Source organism: Heterodontus francisci, chromosome 1 (assembly GCF_036365525.1).
Source record: "Heterodontus francisci isolate sHetFra1 chromosome 1, sHetFra1.hap1, whole genome shotgun sequence".
Taxonomy (NCBI): Eukaryota; Metazoa; Chordata; class Chondrichthyes; order Heterodontiformes; family Heterodontidae; genus Heterodontus; species Heterodontus francisci.
In genome coordinates, this window is record NC_090371.1 from 171623823 (window position 1) to 171645075 (window position 21253).

The 21253-nt window shown below is 42.5% G+C and overlaps 1 protein-coding gene across 1 annotated transcript in view; it reads right to left on the minus strand.

The window, feature by feature from the left end:
- sdad1 (SDA1 domain containing 1) overlaps window positions 1–21253 on the minus strand; it is an 86988-nt gene that overhangs the window by 15650 nt on the left and 50085 nt on the right. The window contains exons 14-17 of the mRNA XM_068031186.1: window positions 20650–20747; window positions 14140–14216; window positions 5612–5726; window positions 840–937 (exon numbers count right to left, since the gene is read on the minus strand). Coding sequence (XP_067887287.1) covers window positions 840–937; window positions 5612–5726; window positions 14140–14216; window positions 20650–20747 — 388 coding nt within the window. The remainder of the gene's footprint in view (window positions 1–839; window positions 938–5611; window positions 5727–14139; window positions 14217–20649; window positions 20748–21253) is intronic.

Genomic DNA, 21253 nt, shown 5'->3' on the forward strand with positions numbered 1-21253 from the left:
TGTAGGATTAGTATAAATGGGTGGTTGATGGTCGGCACAGACCCGGTGGGCCGAAGGGCCTGTTTCAGTGCAGTATCTCTAAATAAAAAATAAAAATAAAATAAATAAAAATAAAATTAAAAAATAAATAAATAAATTAGGAGGCATACTCAATATGGCAGACAGGAACAAATTACAGAAGGACATTAATAAACTTGCAGAATGGGCAAATAATTGGCAAATGAAAATCAACGCAGATAAATGTGAGGTAGTACATTTTTGTAGGAAGAATAGGCAGGTCACATTACTTGGAAGATGCAAGACTGGGTGGGGTAGAGGAATAAAGGGATTTCAGAGTACAGACATGCCATTCATTAAAAGTATACATATCAGGAAAGGATTGACAGGCTGGGTCTCTTTTCTCTTGTAAAAAGACTGAGGGGTGACCTAATAGAGGTCTTTAAAATTATGAAAGGTTTGATAGAATGGATACAGAGAGAATGTTTCCATTCATGGGGAAGAGCACAACTAAAGGCCATCAATATAAGATAGTCGCCAAGAAATCCAATAGGGAATTCAGAAGATCTTTACCCAAAAAGTGATGAGGATGTGGAACTCGCTACTGCAGGGAGTGGTTGAAGTGAGTAGTATAGATGCATTTAAGGGGAAGCCAGATAAGGATATGATGGAGAAAGGAACAGAGGGTATGATGATAGACTCAGACAAAGAAAGATGGGAGGCGGTTCAAGTGCAGCATAAATGTCGGCATGAACTTGTTGGGCTGAATGGCCCGTTTCCATGTGTATATCCTATGTAATATAAAATATTAGTTATGTTTATGAGGAAAGTTTCTGACTTACCACCTCTTTCTGTTGCTCTTCATCTGAAGAATGATGAACATTAATCCACCCTTCATCATCTTCATCCTCTTCATCTATACTTGCACTCTCCCATCCAGCTGCAAGAAAAATTGACAGAGGGAGAAAACATAATAAGTGTAAGAAATATATAAACAGATTGCAAGAACTTCTACAAGTATGTAAAAAGGAAGTAAATGTGGGTGCTTCACAGGCTGAGACAGGAGAAATTATATTGGAGAATAAAGAAATGACAAAGATGCTAAACAAATATTTTGCATCTGTTGTCACAATAGACAACATAAAGACCATACCAGAAATAGCGAGAAACCAATGGTATAAGTGAGATTGAGAAATTTAAAGTAATTAATATTAATTAAGAAAAAGCAACGGTGAAATTAACAAGACTAAAATCCGACAAATCTCTGGACCTGATGGCCGACATCCTTGGCCTCTAAAGGCGTTGGCTGCTGAGTTAGTGGACGCACTGATTGTGATCTTTCAAAATTCCCTAGATTCTGGAATGGTCCCAGTGGATTGGAAGGTAACAAATGTACCACTATTCAAGAAAAGAGGGAGAGAGAAAATAGGGAACAACAGACCAGTCAGCCTGACCAGCTGCCGGTAAAATGTTCGAATCCATTATTAAGGATGTGGTAACAGGGCCACGTAAAAAAGCATATGATTAGACAAAGTTAACATGGTTTTATGAAAGGTAAAATAGTGTTTGACACATCTATTAGAATTTGTGAGGACATAACTAGCAGAGGAGATAAAGGGGAAACCAGTGGATGTGGAATTTTTGGATATTTGATAAGATGCCACACGAATGGTTGTTGCACAGGATGAAGATTCATGGGGTTGAGGGTAATATATTAGCATGGATACAGTATTGGCTAAAGGACAGAAAATAGAGAACAGGAATAAATGAGTCCTTTTCAGGTTGGCAGGTTACTAGTGGGGTGCCTCAGTTATTACAATTTATATTAATGACTTAGATGAAGGGACCGAGTATAATGCATCCAAGTTTGCTGCCAATACAAAGCTAGAAGGGAAAGTAAGCTGTGAGAAGGAAACAAAGGGGCTGGATTTTCCTGTGGGCTTAGGGACGCTGACGTCGGGATCAAATGGGGGCCCCCAAGCCTGCACTATTTCCAAGAGGGGAAGATTCCACCCATAGGTTCAAGATAAGGGGACAGGCATTTAGAACTGAGGTGAGGATAAATTTCTTTACTCGAAGGGTTGGGAACCTTTGGAATACTCCAAGGCAGAGGGCCGTGGATGCTCAGTCGGTGAGTACATTCAAGGCTGAGATCGGTACATTTATTGAACTCTAAAGGAATCAAGTGATATCGGATGAGAAAGTGAAGTTGAGGTTGAAGATTAGCCATGATCTCACTCAACGCTGAACAGGCTCAATCAAGGGGCCATATGGCCGACTCCTGCTCCTATTTCTTAAGCCATTTGAAAAATGACTCAATCTCTAGTTGCTAGAGCTACCAATGCTGGAATCTAAAACACTGATTTCTAGTCAGAAAGTAAAACTTAGGTAAAGTGAATTACTTTTGCATTAAAGCTAGGATAAGGCATTTAACAACTCACAGTTGACCAATGCATTTACAGGGCCAGTTTTCCCCCCCCGGGAATTGAGACACAATAGGAGAACATGCTCAGTTTTGAAAGTCACAGCATTAATCAGAAATCAAACTGCACCAATGCCAGCCTTCTCGGTGAAGTGTTTATTAAAAAAGGAATGAACATTCAAGGTTAATTTGAAAGAAGATGGTTCGCAGGTTGGCACCTCCCTAACGAGCTTCTCTCTTTTGCAACTTTATCCATGCCCATCCTTTAATCTTTTCCCACAAACCTGCTCTCATCTACTCCTTACGATCCCATGCCCCCAATAGTAGGTACATTTCACCGCAACACACGGACTTAAAGCTACCTGTACACAGCACTTGCCCATCTCCCAGCTCTGCTTGTTTTCGGTTTTTACTATGCTTTTTTTGTGAATATACAGTTATACAGCCTTATTTGGGAAATAAAGGGGGAACAAACCTACTTGCAAAAGAGGCAACATCCCCATACTTAAAAAATTAATTGGCAACTTAGAAACAATATAAATATTGGAAGCACACTGTGGATTTTTAGATTCGTTGGACTTGCTCCAATGTGTCTCAGAGTAAAGGTACAGCTATTGGGGTGAGGCAACGACAGTTCTCCCCTTAACTGGGAGGGAGGTATCTTGATAAACTCTGTAGCCTTCTACTTGGGGATTTAAAGTAAATGTTACTTTAACAATTGATGGATATCTTAAATATTGTACAGCAACAATATTTAGATTATAAAATTGGATTCTCTACTAGAAACAAGACTGTACTTTCTTTCTCTTCCTAAAAATATGAACATTGTGATTGACTGTCTCACCAATTGTGATCTGCATGTTTGATTCTTTAATAAACTTTTATATGATTTAAAAATCATTTTGTCTCAGATATTGAAGAGAGATTCTCAAACCCTTATAATATCTGGGTTATCATAATCTGTCTGAAATTTGTTAAAAAGGCTATCTGGAAGATGGTAATATTCTCAGCTGGTTCCTTTCCTCCACCACTGATGCCTTTGTCCCCAGTAAAACCTTTACTCCCATCCTGGTTGTTCTCCCTAGTACGGCACCCTAGTCCTTCAGACACATTCAAATGGCTTTGGGATCTGTCTTTCACAACCTTAAATTGAGAGTGATCATCTGAGAAGTACGCCTGATCCGGGATAGCCCTAAAAAGGGGCTAGGATTATAATCCACTGCACTTTCAGTGACTGGAATGCCTTCTATTGCTCGCAAACTACATTCCTCTTACTTCCACCCAACCTCACTTCCATTTGCATCTGTCATTGGAAAAAATTCTTCCTCAAGTCACTTACAATTACATTTTCAAGCTGCCACAGTTGGCCCCTCATTCACCATACATCTGTAGCTGTCAATCTGTTCAACCACTCATTCACCTCCACCACTGATGCCTTTGTCGCCAGTAAAACCTTTACTCCCATCCTGGTTGTTCTCCCTAGTACAGCACCCAGCTTCGCTCCCTCAAATCCAAGGGAGGCAGATGAGTGTGCTCACAACTATTTTAACCACCCATGACCAGATTTAACTGAACCACTTAATGCATTATTGGGCCTTAATCTTCTCTGCCAAAACCACCCACAACTTCAGGATTAATCTGGAGAGCAAAGATAACCCTCAACTTTTATCCCCCAATTCCCACTGGTTGGGGAGTCGAGGACTAGGCATCTGAAAATCAGAGCTGGACCTTTCAGGAATGAACTTAGAAATGCTTCTACATACAATGCATGGTAGAAGTTTGGAATGTTCCTCTGCAAATGGCAATTGATGCTAAATCAATTGCAAAGGTTAAATCGGAGAATAATAAGATTTTTGCTATCCAAAGTTAATAAGGGATATAGGCAAAGGCAGGTATATGGAATTAAGTTGCAGATTAACCATGATCTCATTGAATGGTGTATCAGGCTCGAGGGGTGAAATGGCCTAATCCTGTATCTATGCCCTTTTCTCCACTACCAACATGTCCTTCCCCGCCCCTTCCACCCTCACCTACAACAACAAATGAGAAGTATGTCACCAAGGTTAAAATGATTTGTTCAGCAGCTTCTCCTCATTCTCCTTGTTCAACAAGTTTCTCCCCAGGTTCTCTCCTGCTCTAGCCATGCACCTGCATTTAGTTTCACTCCTAGCTCCCTTCATACCTTCCCAGAGCTCACTTCGTCCACGTGGCCCACCTCTTGCTCCTTTGACCCTATTCCCATTAAACTGCAGACCACTCAACTTTCCTTCCTTGTCCCCATGCTAGCTGACATTGCAATGGTTCCCTCTCTGCAGGTACTGTCCCTCACCCTTTCAAAACCATTGTTATCACCACTTTCTCAAAAAATCCAACCCTCAACCTCTCCTTCCTTGCAAACTACCACACGATCTCCAACCTACCTTTCCTCTCCAAAGTCCTTGAACATTTGCTTCAGAAATCTGTTCCTGCAACTCCATGCTTATATCTCTCCAATCAGATTTTGCCCCTGCCACAATACTTAAAGAGCCTTAATCAAATTGACAAATAACATCTCATGTGGTTGTGTATCTCTCCTCAACCTCTGTGCAGCCTTAGACACAATTGATCACACTGTCCTCCTATATGCCTCTCTTCTGTTGTCCAGCTCAATGAGATTCCCCCAGCCTGGTGCCACGCTTACCTATCCAATCACAATTAGAGCATCTCCAGCAATGGCTTTTTTCCCCCCAATGATTTGTCCTAGGCCCTTTTCTCTTCCTCATTTACACTCAGCCCCTTCTGCCTCCCCAATTTTCTCTTCTCATTTATGACCCTCCTTAAATCTCACCTTTTTGGTCAAACTTTTGTCACCCCTCCAAATCTCCTTATACAGTTCAGCATCCATCTTTGCCCAATAATTACGCTGTGAAATGCCTCTCTACATTAAAAAGGTGCTACATAAATGAAAGTTGCTGTTAATGCCATTTAAAAGCTCGATTGTAACCAGTGCAGTGTTTTAATTTCCAAGGGAGAGTGAAAACTAGGTAGCACATTTTCAGTTGTACATCTTGCATACAAATTCACTGAACAACAATAACAACTATGAGATATTGATGACCAGACAGCTTCACATCCCTATCTAGTTGGAGAAGGTTGCATGTCGTGGCAATTAGCACTACTAGACAAATGTGAGGTGAGATAGAAGAGACTTACCATCATCCTCTTCAGCTTTCTCTTCCAGCACCTCTGCTCCTGGGATGTAGTCTTTCGAATCCAGTTCACCATATTCATGACATTTGGCTTCCTTTGAGGCTTCTGTAGGTTTACCCTATCGCAAATATAAATTTCTGATGTTAACACAATTTCTAATAAGTTTTTCTAATGCCATGTACCATTAAATAGACTTCAACATTGAGTTTTTGCAAAAATGTGCTCTTTAGGTCTGCCTTTGTTCTTTACCTACAGCCCAGCTTTACGGTCCAGAACACCCTGGACTCTCTGCTCTAAAGGTTCGCTTCCTTTCCCCAGCAGAGGCATTGGGCAGAATTTTTCGCAGGTGGCAGAGGTTCCACTGCCAGGCCTGAAAGCCGGGTGGGGGAGGGGTGGGCAACCATACTTAGGTGAGCGGCGGGATCCGAGGCCGCATTTTGCCAGCAGCTCCAATCAGAAAACCGGTAGCTCAGCAGCACCACTACTAGCAATGGGGCTGCACCTGCAGGATGAGGACACATCGACAGCTGTGAGCTCTCAAAGTCAGGTTAGTAGAGTCTGGGGGAACCTGGGCCAGTCAGGCAAGCCTCGGTGAGGGGGGCAGGAGGGCGGGTTGCTGAGGGCAGGCAACGCCATTGCTGCCGGGGTCCCTCAGTGGGCCATGGAGTGCCCAAAAAGGAGGGTCCACCCCAGAGTCCTCTAGGATTTAACTAGCAGTCTCCCCACCCGTCGGTGGGTCCCCGCCCCTGCCAAAATGCTGGCAGAGGCAGGAAGAGACCCTTAATTGGCCATTTAAGTGGCTTAACTGGGCTCCCAATGGACGGCTGGTCTGCCACCTTTCCCGCCGCTGGCAAAATAGCATGGCAGCAGGAAGGCATTGGGCTCCCCCACCCGATGTCTTCCTGTGCCATCTTGCCAGCCTTCCCGCCTGTCGCCAATGGGTCTGGAAAATTCCTGCCCTTGCTCTGGACGGAGAATAGAGGCAAGTTTGTTTTTAATAAAGGACTCGTCATATCTTGCAATCATGATCTGGATGCTCTGCTATAATGGCAGCATTGGTTTAATTTCTTTAGAAACAATGTGCCTCACTAGATCACCTCAATCACTATGGACTTTCACTCCTGCTTCAGAACTCTGGTGTTTAGATTGGTCTCTGTATACGTCTGGAAGCTAACACTGATTACCTGCCCAATAACTGAAGAAAGTGGCATTGAAAGTTTAGTGGGTTGCAAAGTCAGCCTGAAGTAAAACATTAGGTTCACAACCATGGTGTAATTTACGACTCAGTCCGAGAACATTTCCGCAAGTTATACACACTAGAATCATAGAATAGATCAATCATAGAATAGATTAGCACAAGAGGACACTTGGCCTATCGAGTCTGTGCTGGCTTTTTCGAACAGCAATCCAGTTAATCCCACACCTCCACTTTTCTCCATGCCACCACCCGCCTCCACCCTTCCAATGTCTCCAAATTATCAGACTGTTTATCTGACATCCAGTACTGCACAAGCAGAAATTTCCTCCAATTAAATATTGGGAAGACTGAAGCCATTGTCTTTGGTCCCTCCAACAACTTCCACTCTCTCGCCACCGATTCCATCCCTCTCCCTGCCTGAGGCTGAACTAGGCTGTTAGCAATCTTGTCATATATGACCCCAAAAGGAGATTTCAACCACATTTCCATGCTATTTCCAGATCCATAACATCGCCCAACTTCACCCTTACCTCAGCTCATCTGCTGCTGAAACCCTCATCCATGCCTTTGTTACCTCCAGACTTGACCATTCTAACACACTCCTGGCCAGCCCTCCTCATTCTACCCTTTGTATACTTGAGGTCATCCAAATCTCTGCTGCCGTGTCCTAATTCAGACCAAATGCAATTCACCCATCACCCCTATGCTCACTGACCTCCATTAGCACCCGGTTAAACAATGGTTTTACTTTAAAATTCTCTTCCTTGTTTTCTGTGGCCTGGTCCCTCCCTATCTCTGTAATCTCCTCCAGCTCTACATTCCGCTGAGATAACTGCGTTCATTTAATTCCAGCCTCTTGAGCATCCCCAATTTAAATCACCCCACCATTGATATCCGTGCCTTCAGTTCCCTAGGCCCCAAGCTCTGGAATCCCCTCCTTCTACCTCTCTCCCTCACTTTCCTCCTTTTTAAGACACTCCTTAAAACCTACCACTTTGAATAAGCTTTTGGTCATCTGACCTAATATCTCCTTATGAGATTTTGTGTCCTTATGTCTTATTTTGTTTCATATTGCTTCTGTGAAGTGCCTTGGGATGTTTTATTACATTAAAGGTGCTAGATAAAATCAAGATGTCGGGCTGGATTTTAAAGCCCCTCCGCTGTAGGGAACAGTGGTGGGGGGGCAATGAAGATCGGTCCGGTGAAGGCCCGCCACCAACCCCGATGGCGACAGGCCCCGTGCCGATCTCGGTGGTGAGGCCTCGTGGCGGCCACCCCGCTGCTCGGTGACAGGACCGCCATTTGAATATGTAAACTAATTTACATACCTGATTTAATGAGGGTCCTGTCGCCTCATTAATCGCCGCACCGATCTTCATTCGGGCAGCTGACAACGCCGCGCCTCCAAATCTCCGTTCGGGGAAACGTGGCGCGACATCTGTGGGGAGGGGGGGGAGGAGTATTTTTTTTCTCTGCGCAGGAGGGGGGAGCGGGGTTAAAATGCTGCGGATTGGTCAGCGGGGGGAGGGGGGGGGTTGTTGGGATGGGGTAAAGGGCAAAGGTGCGAACTCTGAGGAGGGGAAAAGTTTAAAATATTAATAAACAAACTCCGGGAGGGGGGAAATGGCAGGAATGTTTTGAAATGCCATCGGAGGGGGTGGGAAAATGAATTTCATGGTAATTTAATTATTTTTTTGGCCATTGAACTGACTTGGCCCTTTAATTTTAAAATCTCCATTAAGGGCTGTAAGCCCTTTGCATTGGTGCTGGACGCCGTTGCCTGCGACGGCTCGCCCACCCCCTCCACGTGATTGTGGGGGCGGGCACCGCGGCCATGCAAATGAGCCGCCGTGTTTGAAATTGCAGCGGCTCCGTGACATGGTGCCTGCAGACAGGTGCATTTTTTTTTTACGTCCGCTGCCTACTTTGGCTGTGGACTCTTAAAATGCAGCCCATTGTTGTCATTCCTGCAATTTTTTTATCCTTTTGAAAGCTACTTTTGAATCTGGTTGTATAGTCCAGATCCGAACAACTCAAAAAAGTGCAAAAAGTTTTTCCTCATGTCATCTCTGGTTCTTTTGCCAATCACCTTAAATCTTTGCTCTCTGGTTATTGACCCTTTAGCAATTGCAAACAGTTTTCTTATACACTGTTACGACCAGGTGAGAAAGAGGGTTTCCTTTCAGTCTTCACCTGGTCTTACTGTAACAGGGTTTAATTTTAAACACACCACGTTTTTAGCTCCCCCTTCGTGAATCCTTGTTCACCGCTTTCCAATTATAAGGCAAAGAAAGCAACACAAACAGGCTTTCTTAGGTTTAAAGAAGAAAAGTTGAAATTTATTAAACTTTAACTCTAATTCGGTTAATGCCTACGGATACACGCCACACCCATGCTAGCATGCATATGCGATACACACATGCAGATAGGGACAGAAAGGAAACAGAATAAATGAGGTGGAAAAGTTTGAGGCAATATCCGAGGAGGTTTTTTGTGTTAAGGTTCTTCGAGCTCACTGTAGAGTCCTTGATTGTAGGTAGATCTTGCTTTTCGCTGGGGTCCCGTATTTTTCTTAAACCTTATTCACTGCAGGAGACTTTTCTCTCTTGGGGTTCATGTGTCTTCAGTGGATTCAGAGGCTGGTGAGAAAGAGATGGGAGCAGACAGACAGGAGAGGCTGTAGCCAGCCAGCCAGGAGAGATCTTCTCAGTCCAGGAGCATTCTGTTTTTTTTCCAAACTGTTTGTACGAATTCAAAAAACTCAGGTTGCCCAGCAGGTTAGTCATGTGACTAGCTGGTTTGACCATGTCTATTTCTGTATTCGGCCATCTTAGCAGTCAACTTGGAATGCGAGATCCCCCACCTTCAACGTCTGGTGATCAAAAGTTCATTGTGGGTTGAATGTGTTAGGGAATGGCTGCTTCCAAACACTGTCTGTTAATATGCAAATGTCTTTTCCAGCCAGGACTGATTCGTTCAACAAGTCCTTTCTTCACTCTAGTAACAGTTTAAAATCAATGTTCATGACAAAATTAATGCACCTCATCCTTGACAGGTGGGGGCCTAGCATAACACCTCCACACCCACAAGAATGAAATGTGATTTGAGAAAAGCACATTTCATTAAAAGGGTCGGGAGAAAAATGTAAGATACAGAAAAAAACATACATTTCTCTCATTCATTCCCATTCATTCATAAATCCTAAAATTTATTGCAGCCTGTCTTCTCTTGGTGCCAGCGCTGCTTTAATTGCCCCTTTTTTGGCATTCCGATAAGCATGTGTTTTTTGGGGGGGACATTTCTCTTCCGTTTGCCCATTTCCATGGCTGCCTTGGGTCTTTGTTTCTGCTGAGGTAAATTGTTTTTTAAAAACTGAGTCCGTAGTGTGCGGGTCTATCCTGAACTCTCTTTCAGTGCTTTGCTGAGTCATGCAAAGGCTTTTGACTTCAGGGGATGGGTGGTTTGCTTTTTTTCTGACTGTGGGGGAGGATTCTTGGCTAATCTCACCTTTGTCCCAGAGGACACTCCTGCCTGCAGATATTTGTGCAGACTCTACTGCACTCCCCTGTTGTACTTTCACTAGGTGGGGTATCACCCTCACGGTTTCTCTGCCCTCTAGAGGTCTTTCTTTGTCTCTGCAGGTTCCTGTAAATGCTGTTAGTGACTCTGGTGGGGTGCTTCTAGTGTCTGCATTTACATAGGAGCATGTGGGGTCTAACTTTTGATATTTTTCGGGGTTAGCTGACCGGACAGTAGGGGTTTGCATCTGGGATTCCTCCCGGACTTCCTTCAACCTGCCCTCTTGGTCACTTTTTCCCCTTCTCTGTCTAACCTTTGGCCAGCCTTGGGCCTGCCTACCCCTTTTTGTTCTCAGCGGGTGTCCTTACAGCTCACCAGCCCTCTGCTGGAGGGTCCTCCTAACACCGATACAGGACTTAGGGGTGCAGGTTTCACTGTAGGTTAGGGTTTCACCTCAGTACTCCTGCAGTACTCCACCACATCTTTGTGGAGTTTTGGCCAGTCAAACTGCTGTCTTATGTGGGCTTTGGTCTTTCGTATACCGGCATATACAGCCACTGTAGTCTCATGGGCCCTTAATGTTTCTCTCCGATACCTCTGCAGCACCACTAACTGGTGAACTACCGCCCACTCCTTGCTCTCAGGTCTGTGAGGAGAACTCCATTTCCTCATCAGTACTTCATTCTTTAAACAGTAGCAATCAGGGACTCCCTCTGCTTCACTTTCAGACTGGGCAGCCTGTGCTATCTTTCATAATACTGGGTCGGCTCACTGAGCCTCAGCTAGGGAAAATCCATTAAATTAATACCCTGGGTCTCCTAACTTTCCAAAGAAAGTCTCGGACAGGGAGACCTCATGGTCATCTGCCTGCAGTGCCAATGCAGTCTCCTTTGGGAGAGCTGGTTTGATCATGGCCTGATCCACTACACATTCAGGGAATCTGCAGGGGTCCGTCTCCCGTCACTGTCTGTGTCTCTGACCTCCTGCGGTCTTTCTTTCACTACTGCGGGGGCTATCACTTTCCCCCCCACCAGATCATTACCTAGGAGCAGGTCAACCCCATCCACAGGCAAACTAGGGACAATCCCTACAGTCAGTGGTCCCGAAACTAGGTCGCACTCCAGGGGCACCCTGTGTAAAGGCATACCCTCCAATACCATTCACCACCACTTTGGTGTTCACTGCATTCTCTGGGGGAAAGATCAGGGCTTTTCCCAGTAAAAGGGATCTAGTGGCCCCTGTGTCCTTGAGAATCACTATGGGCTTGCCCCACTCAAGAGGTATGGGATTACTCTCCCTTCGGAAACAAATCCCTGATAACCCTCAGGAACCCCATTAAATATTCCTGCACTTACAGCGGTAGACTTCCTGGTATTCACTCTTACTACAGTTACAGCCACAGCTTGTTCTGAGGTGCTTTCTACCAGGTTTGCTTCTCCACTGAGCAGGTGTGCTCTGATTAACCCTACTGGTTTTCCCTTTAGTTTCCAGCAGTCAGCTCTTAAATGCCCTGCTTTATGACAATGGAAGCACACAGGTCCCCGGGTCTCACTCTTGCTCACAGCACCTTCTTTTTTGGCTAGAGGAGGGCCCCCTGTGTCTCCTGCTTTCCTTTCTCTTCCAGGACTGCTTGGGCTCCTATCACCTTCCCACCCTTTGTCCCTTTCGGATTTGTGGGTGTGACTAGGACAGGTTCTCCCCGGGAAACCGACTTATAAATCAAAGCAAACTAATCGGTCAGGACTGCCGCTTGCCGGGCTCTCTGGACCCGCTGCTCCTCAACATGGGTCTTTATGGAGAGTGGGAGAGAGTGTTTAAATTCCTCTAACAGAATTACTTCTGAGATTCTCATAGCTGAGCTGTACTTTAAGAGTCCTCAGCCAGTGGTCAAAAGCCAGCTGCTTACTTCTTTCATACTCCAGATAAGTTTGATTAGCTTGTTTCTTGAGTGTTCTAAACTTTTGGTGATATACCCCAAGGATAGCATTTTTGGTCAGTTCATAATTTGATGAACTCTCATCTGGCAACAGGGAATAAACCTCATGGGCTTTTCCAGTTGACTTGCTTTGTAGTAAAAGAGACCAGGTCTCAGCTGGCCATTTTAGCTGCCTTGCCAGTTTCTCAAAGGACACAAAAAATCTTCTACATCCTCCTCATTGAATTTTGGAATTAGTTGAGTGAGTTTTAACAATTTTGTACCCAGCCCTGAATTATGCTCCTCCATATTGGCTATGTTTTCACAGCGGTTACTCTGTCGCTCCTAGTTAACTCAAGCTGCTTCAACTCTCTCTCTTCACATTCCTTCCGTAATATTTTTTCTCTCCCTCTCCTCAAATTCAAGTTTTCTCTGTTCCAATTGTATCTTTGCTAATAATACCCTGTCGAATTCTGCTTCTAACCCTGTTTCTGCTTCTTCAGATTTAAAAAAATGGTTGGCCACTAGCCTTAGGCATTCAGACTTCCTAGCCTTGCCATGTACATTGATCCCACACTACTCACCCATTTTCCTCAACTTCTCCACAGACAGTGCTTTTAACTTATCCCAAGTTACTTCACCCTGGCTTGGGGAGCTACTATCTTCAGTTGCAGACATGTTAGTATTCAAGCACACACAACCACAAGAAAACATGTATTAAAATCTTGCTCTTTTTTGATTGTTCCCAATTTGGCTCCCACTTCCAATTTTTCTCGTTTGTGGGTAAAATTCCAGATGCTAGTACCCAAATTTCTGTTATGACCAGGTGAGAAAGAGGTCTAGAGTTTCCTTTCAGTCTTCACCTGGTCTTACTGTAACAGGGTTTAATTTTAAACACACCGCGTTTTTAGCTCCCCCTTGATGAATCCTTGTTCAACGCTTTTCAATTATAAGGCAAAGAAACCAGCACAAACAGGCTTTCTTAGGTTTAAAGAAGAAAAGTTGAAATTTATTAAACAAACTCTAATTAGGTGAACGCAATACACACATGCAGAGACAGAAAGAAAACAGAAGAAACAAAGTGGAAAAGTTTGAGGCAATATCTGAGGAGGTTTTTTGTGTTAAGGTTCTTCGAGCTCACTGTAGAGTCCTTGATTGTAGGTAGATCTTGCTTTTTGCTGGGGCCCAGTATTTTTCTTAAACCTTATTCACTGTAGAAGACTTTTCTCTCTTGGGGTTCATGTGTCTTCAGTGGATTCAGAGGCTTGTGAGGAAGAGATGGGAGCAGACAGGCAGGAGAGGCTGTGGCGAGCCAGCCAGGAGAGATCTTCTCAGTCCAGGAGCATTCTGCTTTTCTTTCCCAAACTGTTCGAACAAATTCAAAAAACTCAGGTTGCCCAGCAGGTTAGTCATGTGACTAGCTGGTTTGACCATGTCTATTTGTGTATTCGGTCAGCTTAGCAGTCAACCCTGAATGTGAGCTCCCCCACCTTCAACGTCTGGTGACCAGAAGTCCATTGTGGGTTGAATGCGTCAGGCAATGGCTGCTTTGTCCTTCCAAACATTGTCTGTTAATATGCAAATGTCTTTTCCAGCCAGGGCTGATCTGTTTAACAAGTCCTTTCTTCACTCCAGTAACAGTTTAAAATCAATGTTTATGCCAAAATTAATGCGCCTCATGCTTGGCAAGTGGGGGCCTAGCATGACAATACTCTATCAAAACCCTTCCTGATTTTAAAACCTCTATCAAATCTCCTTTTAGCCTTCTCTGTTCTAAGGACTACAACCCAGCTTCTCCGGTCTATCCACATAACTGTAATTCCTCATCCCTGGAACCATTCTAATAAATCTCTTCTGTACCCTCTCCAAAGTCTTCGCGGTTGGTATAATAATTCTTACCCTGTCTTTCTTGTGCAACATCTGAGGGTTCATTGTTCTAAAAAGCTGAATCAAGGATCTGGCAGACATCATTACATCTAGGGGAAAGAAAAGAACTTAGGAACGTATGGACTCAGAAAAAGACACTCATCTTGTCAAATCCACACATACTCAAATATGGACTCTACTACATTCATTTAATCTCAGTAGCGAATTCTGCAGAAATACCCACATTCCCAAAAGTAATCAAGCAAAACTTCAGAGAATGCATCTTCACTATCTGATCTGGGGTTGTTGATCTTCAATAAGGGCATTTCCCCTCATCCTTCCCCCACTGTCTTGGCAGTACAGGTAACATGGTGTTCTGTTGACATGCAAGTGAAAAACACTTAAAAGGATGGAGATGTAGAACGGGGAAGAAACAGATTATTGTATTTAAGTTTAGTATGGACTGTGCAATACCAGATCTGGGAGTGTTTGCTGATGACTCAGTATCTGAAATGAAGTATTCCCTTCACTAGCACTCATATCCCTCACCTTGGTGAACACAATTTCCAGAAAAAATTGCAAGGAAAAAGAGGAACTCTCCAGAAACAAAAAGGTGATAGCACTAGGATGCCTGCAGTCTCTTACATGACATTTCCATGAAACCACCCAAGTAATTACTTAACAGAAGCCTTTCAATTGACCAGTTTAGCAGAATAACATATTGGTGATTTACCTGATATAGCACTCCAGGTCTTACTAAGTCAGAGCATATGTCAGCTATGCCACTGAAGATTTGCTAATAACATGTTAAAAGTGAAATGTTAGCACACATTGAAGTCATGCTTTGTTAAAGATGCAAAACATTCTTAAAATGCTGCTTCTCCTCCTCTGAAGCCAAAGCTGACGAGCAACCAGTTCCCTGATCCAGCAATAATAAAACTTGACCAACCTTAGCATTTCTACTCAATGACCATTATACTTTTCTGTCTGAAAAAGACACAGTTCTAACTTAGCAGAATTGTGCATTACATGGTTTAAAACTCTTGTCCTTAAAATTAAATTAGAATTAGAGCTAGGCCACTAGGGAATGAAATCAGGAAGCACTTCCCAAGACAAAAGGAGTGGAAATTTGGAATTCTCACCCAAAAGGCTGTGGATGAACGATTGAAATTTCATGATTGCGATCAATACATTTTTGTTAAGTAAATGTAGCGAGATATATAGATTAAAGGCGGGTAAATGGATTTGTGGTACAGATCAGTCATGACCTAATTGAAGGACAGATGAATGGCGACTCCTGTTCCTATTTAAAGTCAGAAAGAGCTGGCAAGTTTTTAATTACTCAGAACACCAGAGACAAGTCCAATCGTCCTAAACTGATACTTACACATGCACACTTCTAACAGGGACTGCTGGATAGCAAGATTGGGAACCTTGCCCATTTCTGAGGTAGTGATTACATTAACCATCTGAGAATAAAATAGCATAGTGCAAGAGCAGACAACACAGTTACAGATGACAGACAATCCAAGGACATTAAGTTAATAATAAAATTAATAGTCAGCAAAAAAAAGGTATCCTATGTATGATACCAAGTTGTTGACAATTGTTATGCCAATGTGTTTCGTTGAATGATAATTTTCTTTGGTCCACTGGCTGGAGATCAGAATTTGTATTTTTTTTTTAAAAGACATTTTAAAATAAGACAAGCTGCCAACAAAATCATCCTTTCAGCTTAAGATGATCACCTAGTTTGCAACACAGTATCCTACACTGCAAAGGACTGTGAGGGGAGAGACGAAATGTCTGCTAATATCCCAGCAAGAACCAAGATCCAGGAAGTTTAAAGGAACTACCTGTTCTCTCAGCAGAGAAATACTGCTCACGGCTATGTTTGAATGACTGTGACTGTCATGTGACAAGCCCCTCCCCATCTGTGGTTTTAATCTAGTGTTTTCTCTGCAGCAGAGGAGAAGCAACTGGATTCTGACATGAGCAGACCCTAAGGGGGGGTCCCTCTCTCCATTCCAGCTTGAAAGCTTTCAAATCCTGCCTGTTGACTGACCACCTTTGCATATTCCAACTACAATCAGAAAGCCTGTTAGAGGAAATCATCCCTCTTGCTATTTCCACAAGACTCACTGAACCAGTCATCTACCTCTTCAAACTAATAGCCTCAGGACCACTGAATTCAACTAGAAGCCAGCCGAATCACCAAACTCCACAGACTGTATCCTTTTTTTATGGACTCTAACTCAGCCAATCTACCTTTCCTCACTCTGTAACCTATTTGTGTGTGTGTGTGAGAGAGTGAAAATTGGCACGTTGTTTATTATTTTATTAGTTCGGTTTAGGTACAATAAAGTTAACCTCTTTCTTTGTTAACTCAAGAAAACCTGTCCGATTGGTTCTCGTTGTCATCATAGCAAGCAAGTAATCAAACACATACTGAATTAGCCAGTACATCTACTTTAAGAAAGAATTAAACCTGTTGTGGTCTAACAAGGAGGAGGAAAAGAGGGAAGCCCTTCAACCTCTCCTCACCTGACTGTCACACAATCCTTGACCAAAGTCTGAAGTCAATCAATGGAATGTTGTTCAGAAATCCTCCAAAAAGGTCCCCAAAAAGTATGCTAATCCTACACCACCCTGTAGAAACTGTATTTAATTTAGATCATGGTGAAATTGAAAGATCATTGTTTAGGCTGCCAGCTATCTCAATCAGGCAAATCCCCACCTGTCAAGACTGAGGCACACATTATTTCGCCACATGAACAGTAAAACTTAAAATTGCAAACCCTGACCGGAAAGATATTTCCATGGCAACGGATAATGTTGAAACAATGGCTAACCTGATGTGCACCCTGGGAGCTTTTTGAATTTGAACTCCCAAACAAAGGAATTGCCAGGCAGAATGCTGTGTGCTCCGGAAACTGAAGGAAGAACACTTCCTGTCTGCGTGCTATCCCTCAGGGACTGAAACCATTGAAGACACATGAAACTCTTACTGGGCCCCAACGAAACATAAGAATACAACTTCAAATTAAAGACTTCAGTGAACTCCAGGAACAGTAACAAGATATTGACTCAAACTGTTCTACTTTTCTTTTCTTCTACTCTTTTCTGTCCCTGTCTTGCATGCTTATATCACGTGTGCATGCTAGCGTGAGTGCGTTGCATATCCGCAAGCGTGACCCGTATTAGAATTAAGTTTAAGGTTTAATAAATTTCATCTTTCTGCTTTAAACCAAAGAAAGTCCATTTGTGCTCAGTTATCTGCCTGATAATTAGAAACTGTGAACATGGATTCACAAAAAGGGGAGCTCAAAACACAGTGTGTTTAAAATTAAACCCTGTTACAATAAGACCAGGTGAAGACAGCATGAGACCCCCTCAATACATTTCTCACCTGGTCATAACAGCAAAAAAATAATTTTTATGCCTTTTCTCATTCATTAAGTCTATTAGATATAACTATAGGACAGTTACCCTATTCGAGGCTCAATCAGAATGGCCTGGAATTGCTGTATTAATAATGGCAAGGCTATCAGTGCTTTCCCTTACTACAGGATAAAATTGGCAGCAATTTCTGGCATCTGCATATGCACAGTTAAGCGCAGAAATCTATAAGGTGCTGTCAGAGATACCCTGCTGCTCTATAGGATGCGCGATTACAATCCTTGCCTACACACTCTCCACTGAAATTATTCATGGCATGGAACATGGGGTAATTACCCAAAAGTTCTGTACTAAAGTTGGCTGAATAAGCTAGGCCTAGTGCATTAAGGAGTAACTGAGTTTTTAAAACAATCTCTCTGGTCACGAAACATGATTTAAAAAAAAACAAGTATGAAGTCTCATTCCCACAGAGAAAATTAATGTTGGAGACTTAAAAAAATGACATTTTAAAATACTGTTTTTCTGTCTCTTTAATCTCTCTCATAATTCCATCTGTAATTTCCCAATCTTTATTTTGCTTCCTGTACAGGATTTAATTTTATTATTATTATTTACTGGTTTAGACTCTGGCTTAGGGAGGATTCTTCAGTCTGATTGGTTGAAAATCCTTGCTGCTGTTCATGGCTACCACAGATCCCCTGTAAAGGACGCTGCATTGAAACGGACTCCGGATCAGTAGAAATCTCCACAAATGTGAAAAGTTTGTGGTCAACTGTATGCACAGTGAACAGTGCAATCTGGTCCTTCGCTGTAGCCAGGAAAATCTAGGCCAATATGAAGTATAGACTGCCCACTACATAATACTATTTAACACAGTAATTTAATGGACTGGATATTGCGGTGCCAGTAATGACGGCGTGTTCGGCATTTGCCACTACTGAATGCTGCAGAGGCCCTGCAACTTCTGGAGGCATACACACTATCCAGCGCAATTCCAGAAGTTGCAATGGGCCAGCCAACACTACTCCCGAAGGCTCACTACTTTAAATGGCACGTATTGAACCTGCACAAATTTGGGCTAACTGCCCACTAATTATGAATTCATCACACTTTAAAATTTTAGACCTGTCTTTCATGGCTAAAGGGCCTCTTCTCAATTCGCAAATACTAAATAAGGAGGCCCAAATCAGAAAAGCATCTTTAAGAGTTGAAATGGGATTGATTTTTAACATGAAACTGTTTAAAAGTCTCATAAATTTTATTAAAGTAAAACCTATTTTTTAAGCATGATTTATCAGACTTTTCAAATGTCACTAATTAAAATGATTTAACTGATCAAAATTAATGAACTTTTACTAATGAACTTTTGAAAAAGTTTACTTTTTTTGGAAAAATGTTTAAATTTTATGAAATTAATCATGTCTACTAAATCTAATTTTCCAATGCTGTTTTACTGCAGTGGCCTGCTTTACATAGTTTTTGTGGTGCAGTGACTGTAAGCCACACCCACAACTGCCTGCCGTTTCCGCCTATGCTACACAATGCAGCTGGGCCTCGCTTTTAGCAGACGTCGTTAGGGAATCCTCCCTCAAGGCAACCGAAATTCTCGCCATAGGGATCGTGTGTAATTTATTCAACGTCAGCAGCAAGCACCATCGCTGCAATGTTGACTGCAAAATCCAGGTCAGTATTTTATTGAAAACTTGAATACTACCAAGTAACGTTTTGGGTTTTGACCCAAGGCTTTTTATTAAAAGGAGAGAAATAAAGAAAGAAAGCTCAACAACCCCATAATCACTTCATGCATTCAGATATAAACAAGGGACCAACACCACAAACACAGGGTGCATACAGATATTGGCCAAAAGATTTATGCAAGTGAACATCTTCAACACAAAACAGGAGTATGCATAATTTATGATCAAAATTTAACAAAACTGCATTTTCAGAAATCACACATTTAAAAGCTGTCGCTCCCACGGTTTTCTTAATAGCTCACCAATTCTGGAGGAAAAATCCCAATCTCCTGTTTCTCTTTAAGAGGAATCTTTGATGACAACTGGATTTGACTCTTTGAGGCTTGGGTTCAAATCCACCGCAGGCCAATGGGCTAAATGTCTCCCCGTATGCTGCTTCTAAGATCCCTACATGGAATAAGCTTGGACAATCTCAATCCAGTTCCAGTAGCCAAGGATAAAAAGAACAAAACTGCCCTAAATTTGTCACCAATTGGCAACATCACTCCGACAGGCCTAATGATGGTTGGTGTGGGAAACGGAAAAAATCTCTCACTGGTGTAGTAAAGGGTGCTCTTCTGAGGGACAATATTGGGAAGAGCAAAAGAGCTTCACTCTGTGTCTTACCTCATAACTAAGCTGCAAACCACTTGATGCTGTTAACAGCTATTGGAAGTGTAAAATGTTTCAATACACAGCACTACCATTCCTCAACTTTGGCAAAAAAAAGAAATGGAACTTTATTTGAATGATTATTTTGTTCCATTGAAATACATTTCTACCCTTCATTACAAACCAAAAATAATTCCTTTCTGCAATGGGTTGGCATGTTCATTTAGCTAAACACTGCCCATGCTAACAAGAGCTTGTATCACCATGTGACAGATAAATCTTGCACATTTAGTTTAGTTTAGTTTAGAGATACAGCACTGAAACAGGCCCTTCGGCCCACCGAGTCTGTGCCGACCATCAACCACCCACCTTACTAATCCTACACTAATTCCATATTCCTACCACATCCCCACCTGTCCCTATATTTCCCTACCTATACTAGGGGCAATTTATAATGGCCAATTAACCTAGCAACCTGCAAGTCTTTGGCATGTGGGAGGAAACCGGAGCACCCGGAGGAAACCCACGCAGACACAGGGAGAACTTGCAAACTCCACACATTGTTATAGAATACACATTTTCTGCAAAAGCTCTCTGTGTAAATGTTTCTGTGCTCAATTCAATTAGAATTGGAGATCTGTACAGAACACTCAACATATTTTCTTCATAAATAAACATTCAAAGAGAGAAATAGTGCTCAATAAACACACAGACTATTTGCTATTGTTATTGACAACCGCAACACCATTATAAAAAATAATCATTTCAAAATTAAAATTTAAATCTGGCCACTCACTTTTGTCTTTGTGCATCTTGTACTGAGCAAGGTCCTGGAGAAGATCTTCTGTGATAGCAAGGGGACATCGTGCACTTACTTCTTTGATGGTATTAATCCTGTTTGTGAATAGATTTGTTCTGATTTGTTCTAGTCCAATAATTTGCAGGTTTTCAAACTAGGTTCCCAGGAGCTTAGTGGGCCTGCAAAGTCATCAGATCTTTGCCAATCTTAAGAATTCTGAACGTTTCTCAATTTACTGACTTAGCTGTCCCATATTTGTGTTGCTGTACACTAATAAATACTTTTTCTACAAAGATATCACTGTTGTTCTTTGGGTAGCAACATAGTTTTATGAGAGTTAAAATGAGATTTGCATGATTGAATGAGGAATTTAGAGCAACACAAACAGTCACTCTTTGTGAGCAAGCTGAAACTAAACATTGGCGGCCTATTTGATTTTGGAGGACATCATAGTCAAGCTCAATTATGACCTTATCCAACATCCACATGCTAGCAAGGATCAGGAAAAGCAGAGGCACTGACTGATTCTCTCTCCTTAGCTCAGGTTAACGATCCTCCAATTGCTCTTTCACATCAGTTCAACGAACAAGGACCAGACATC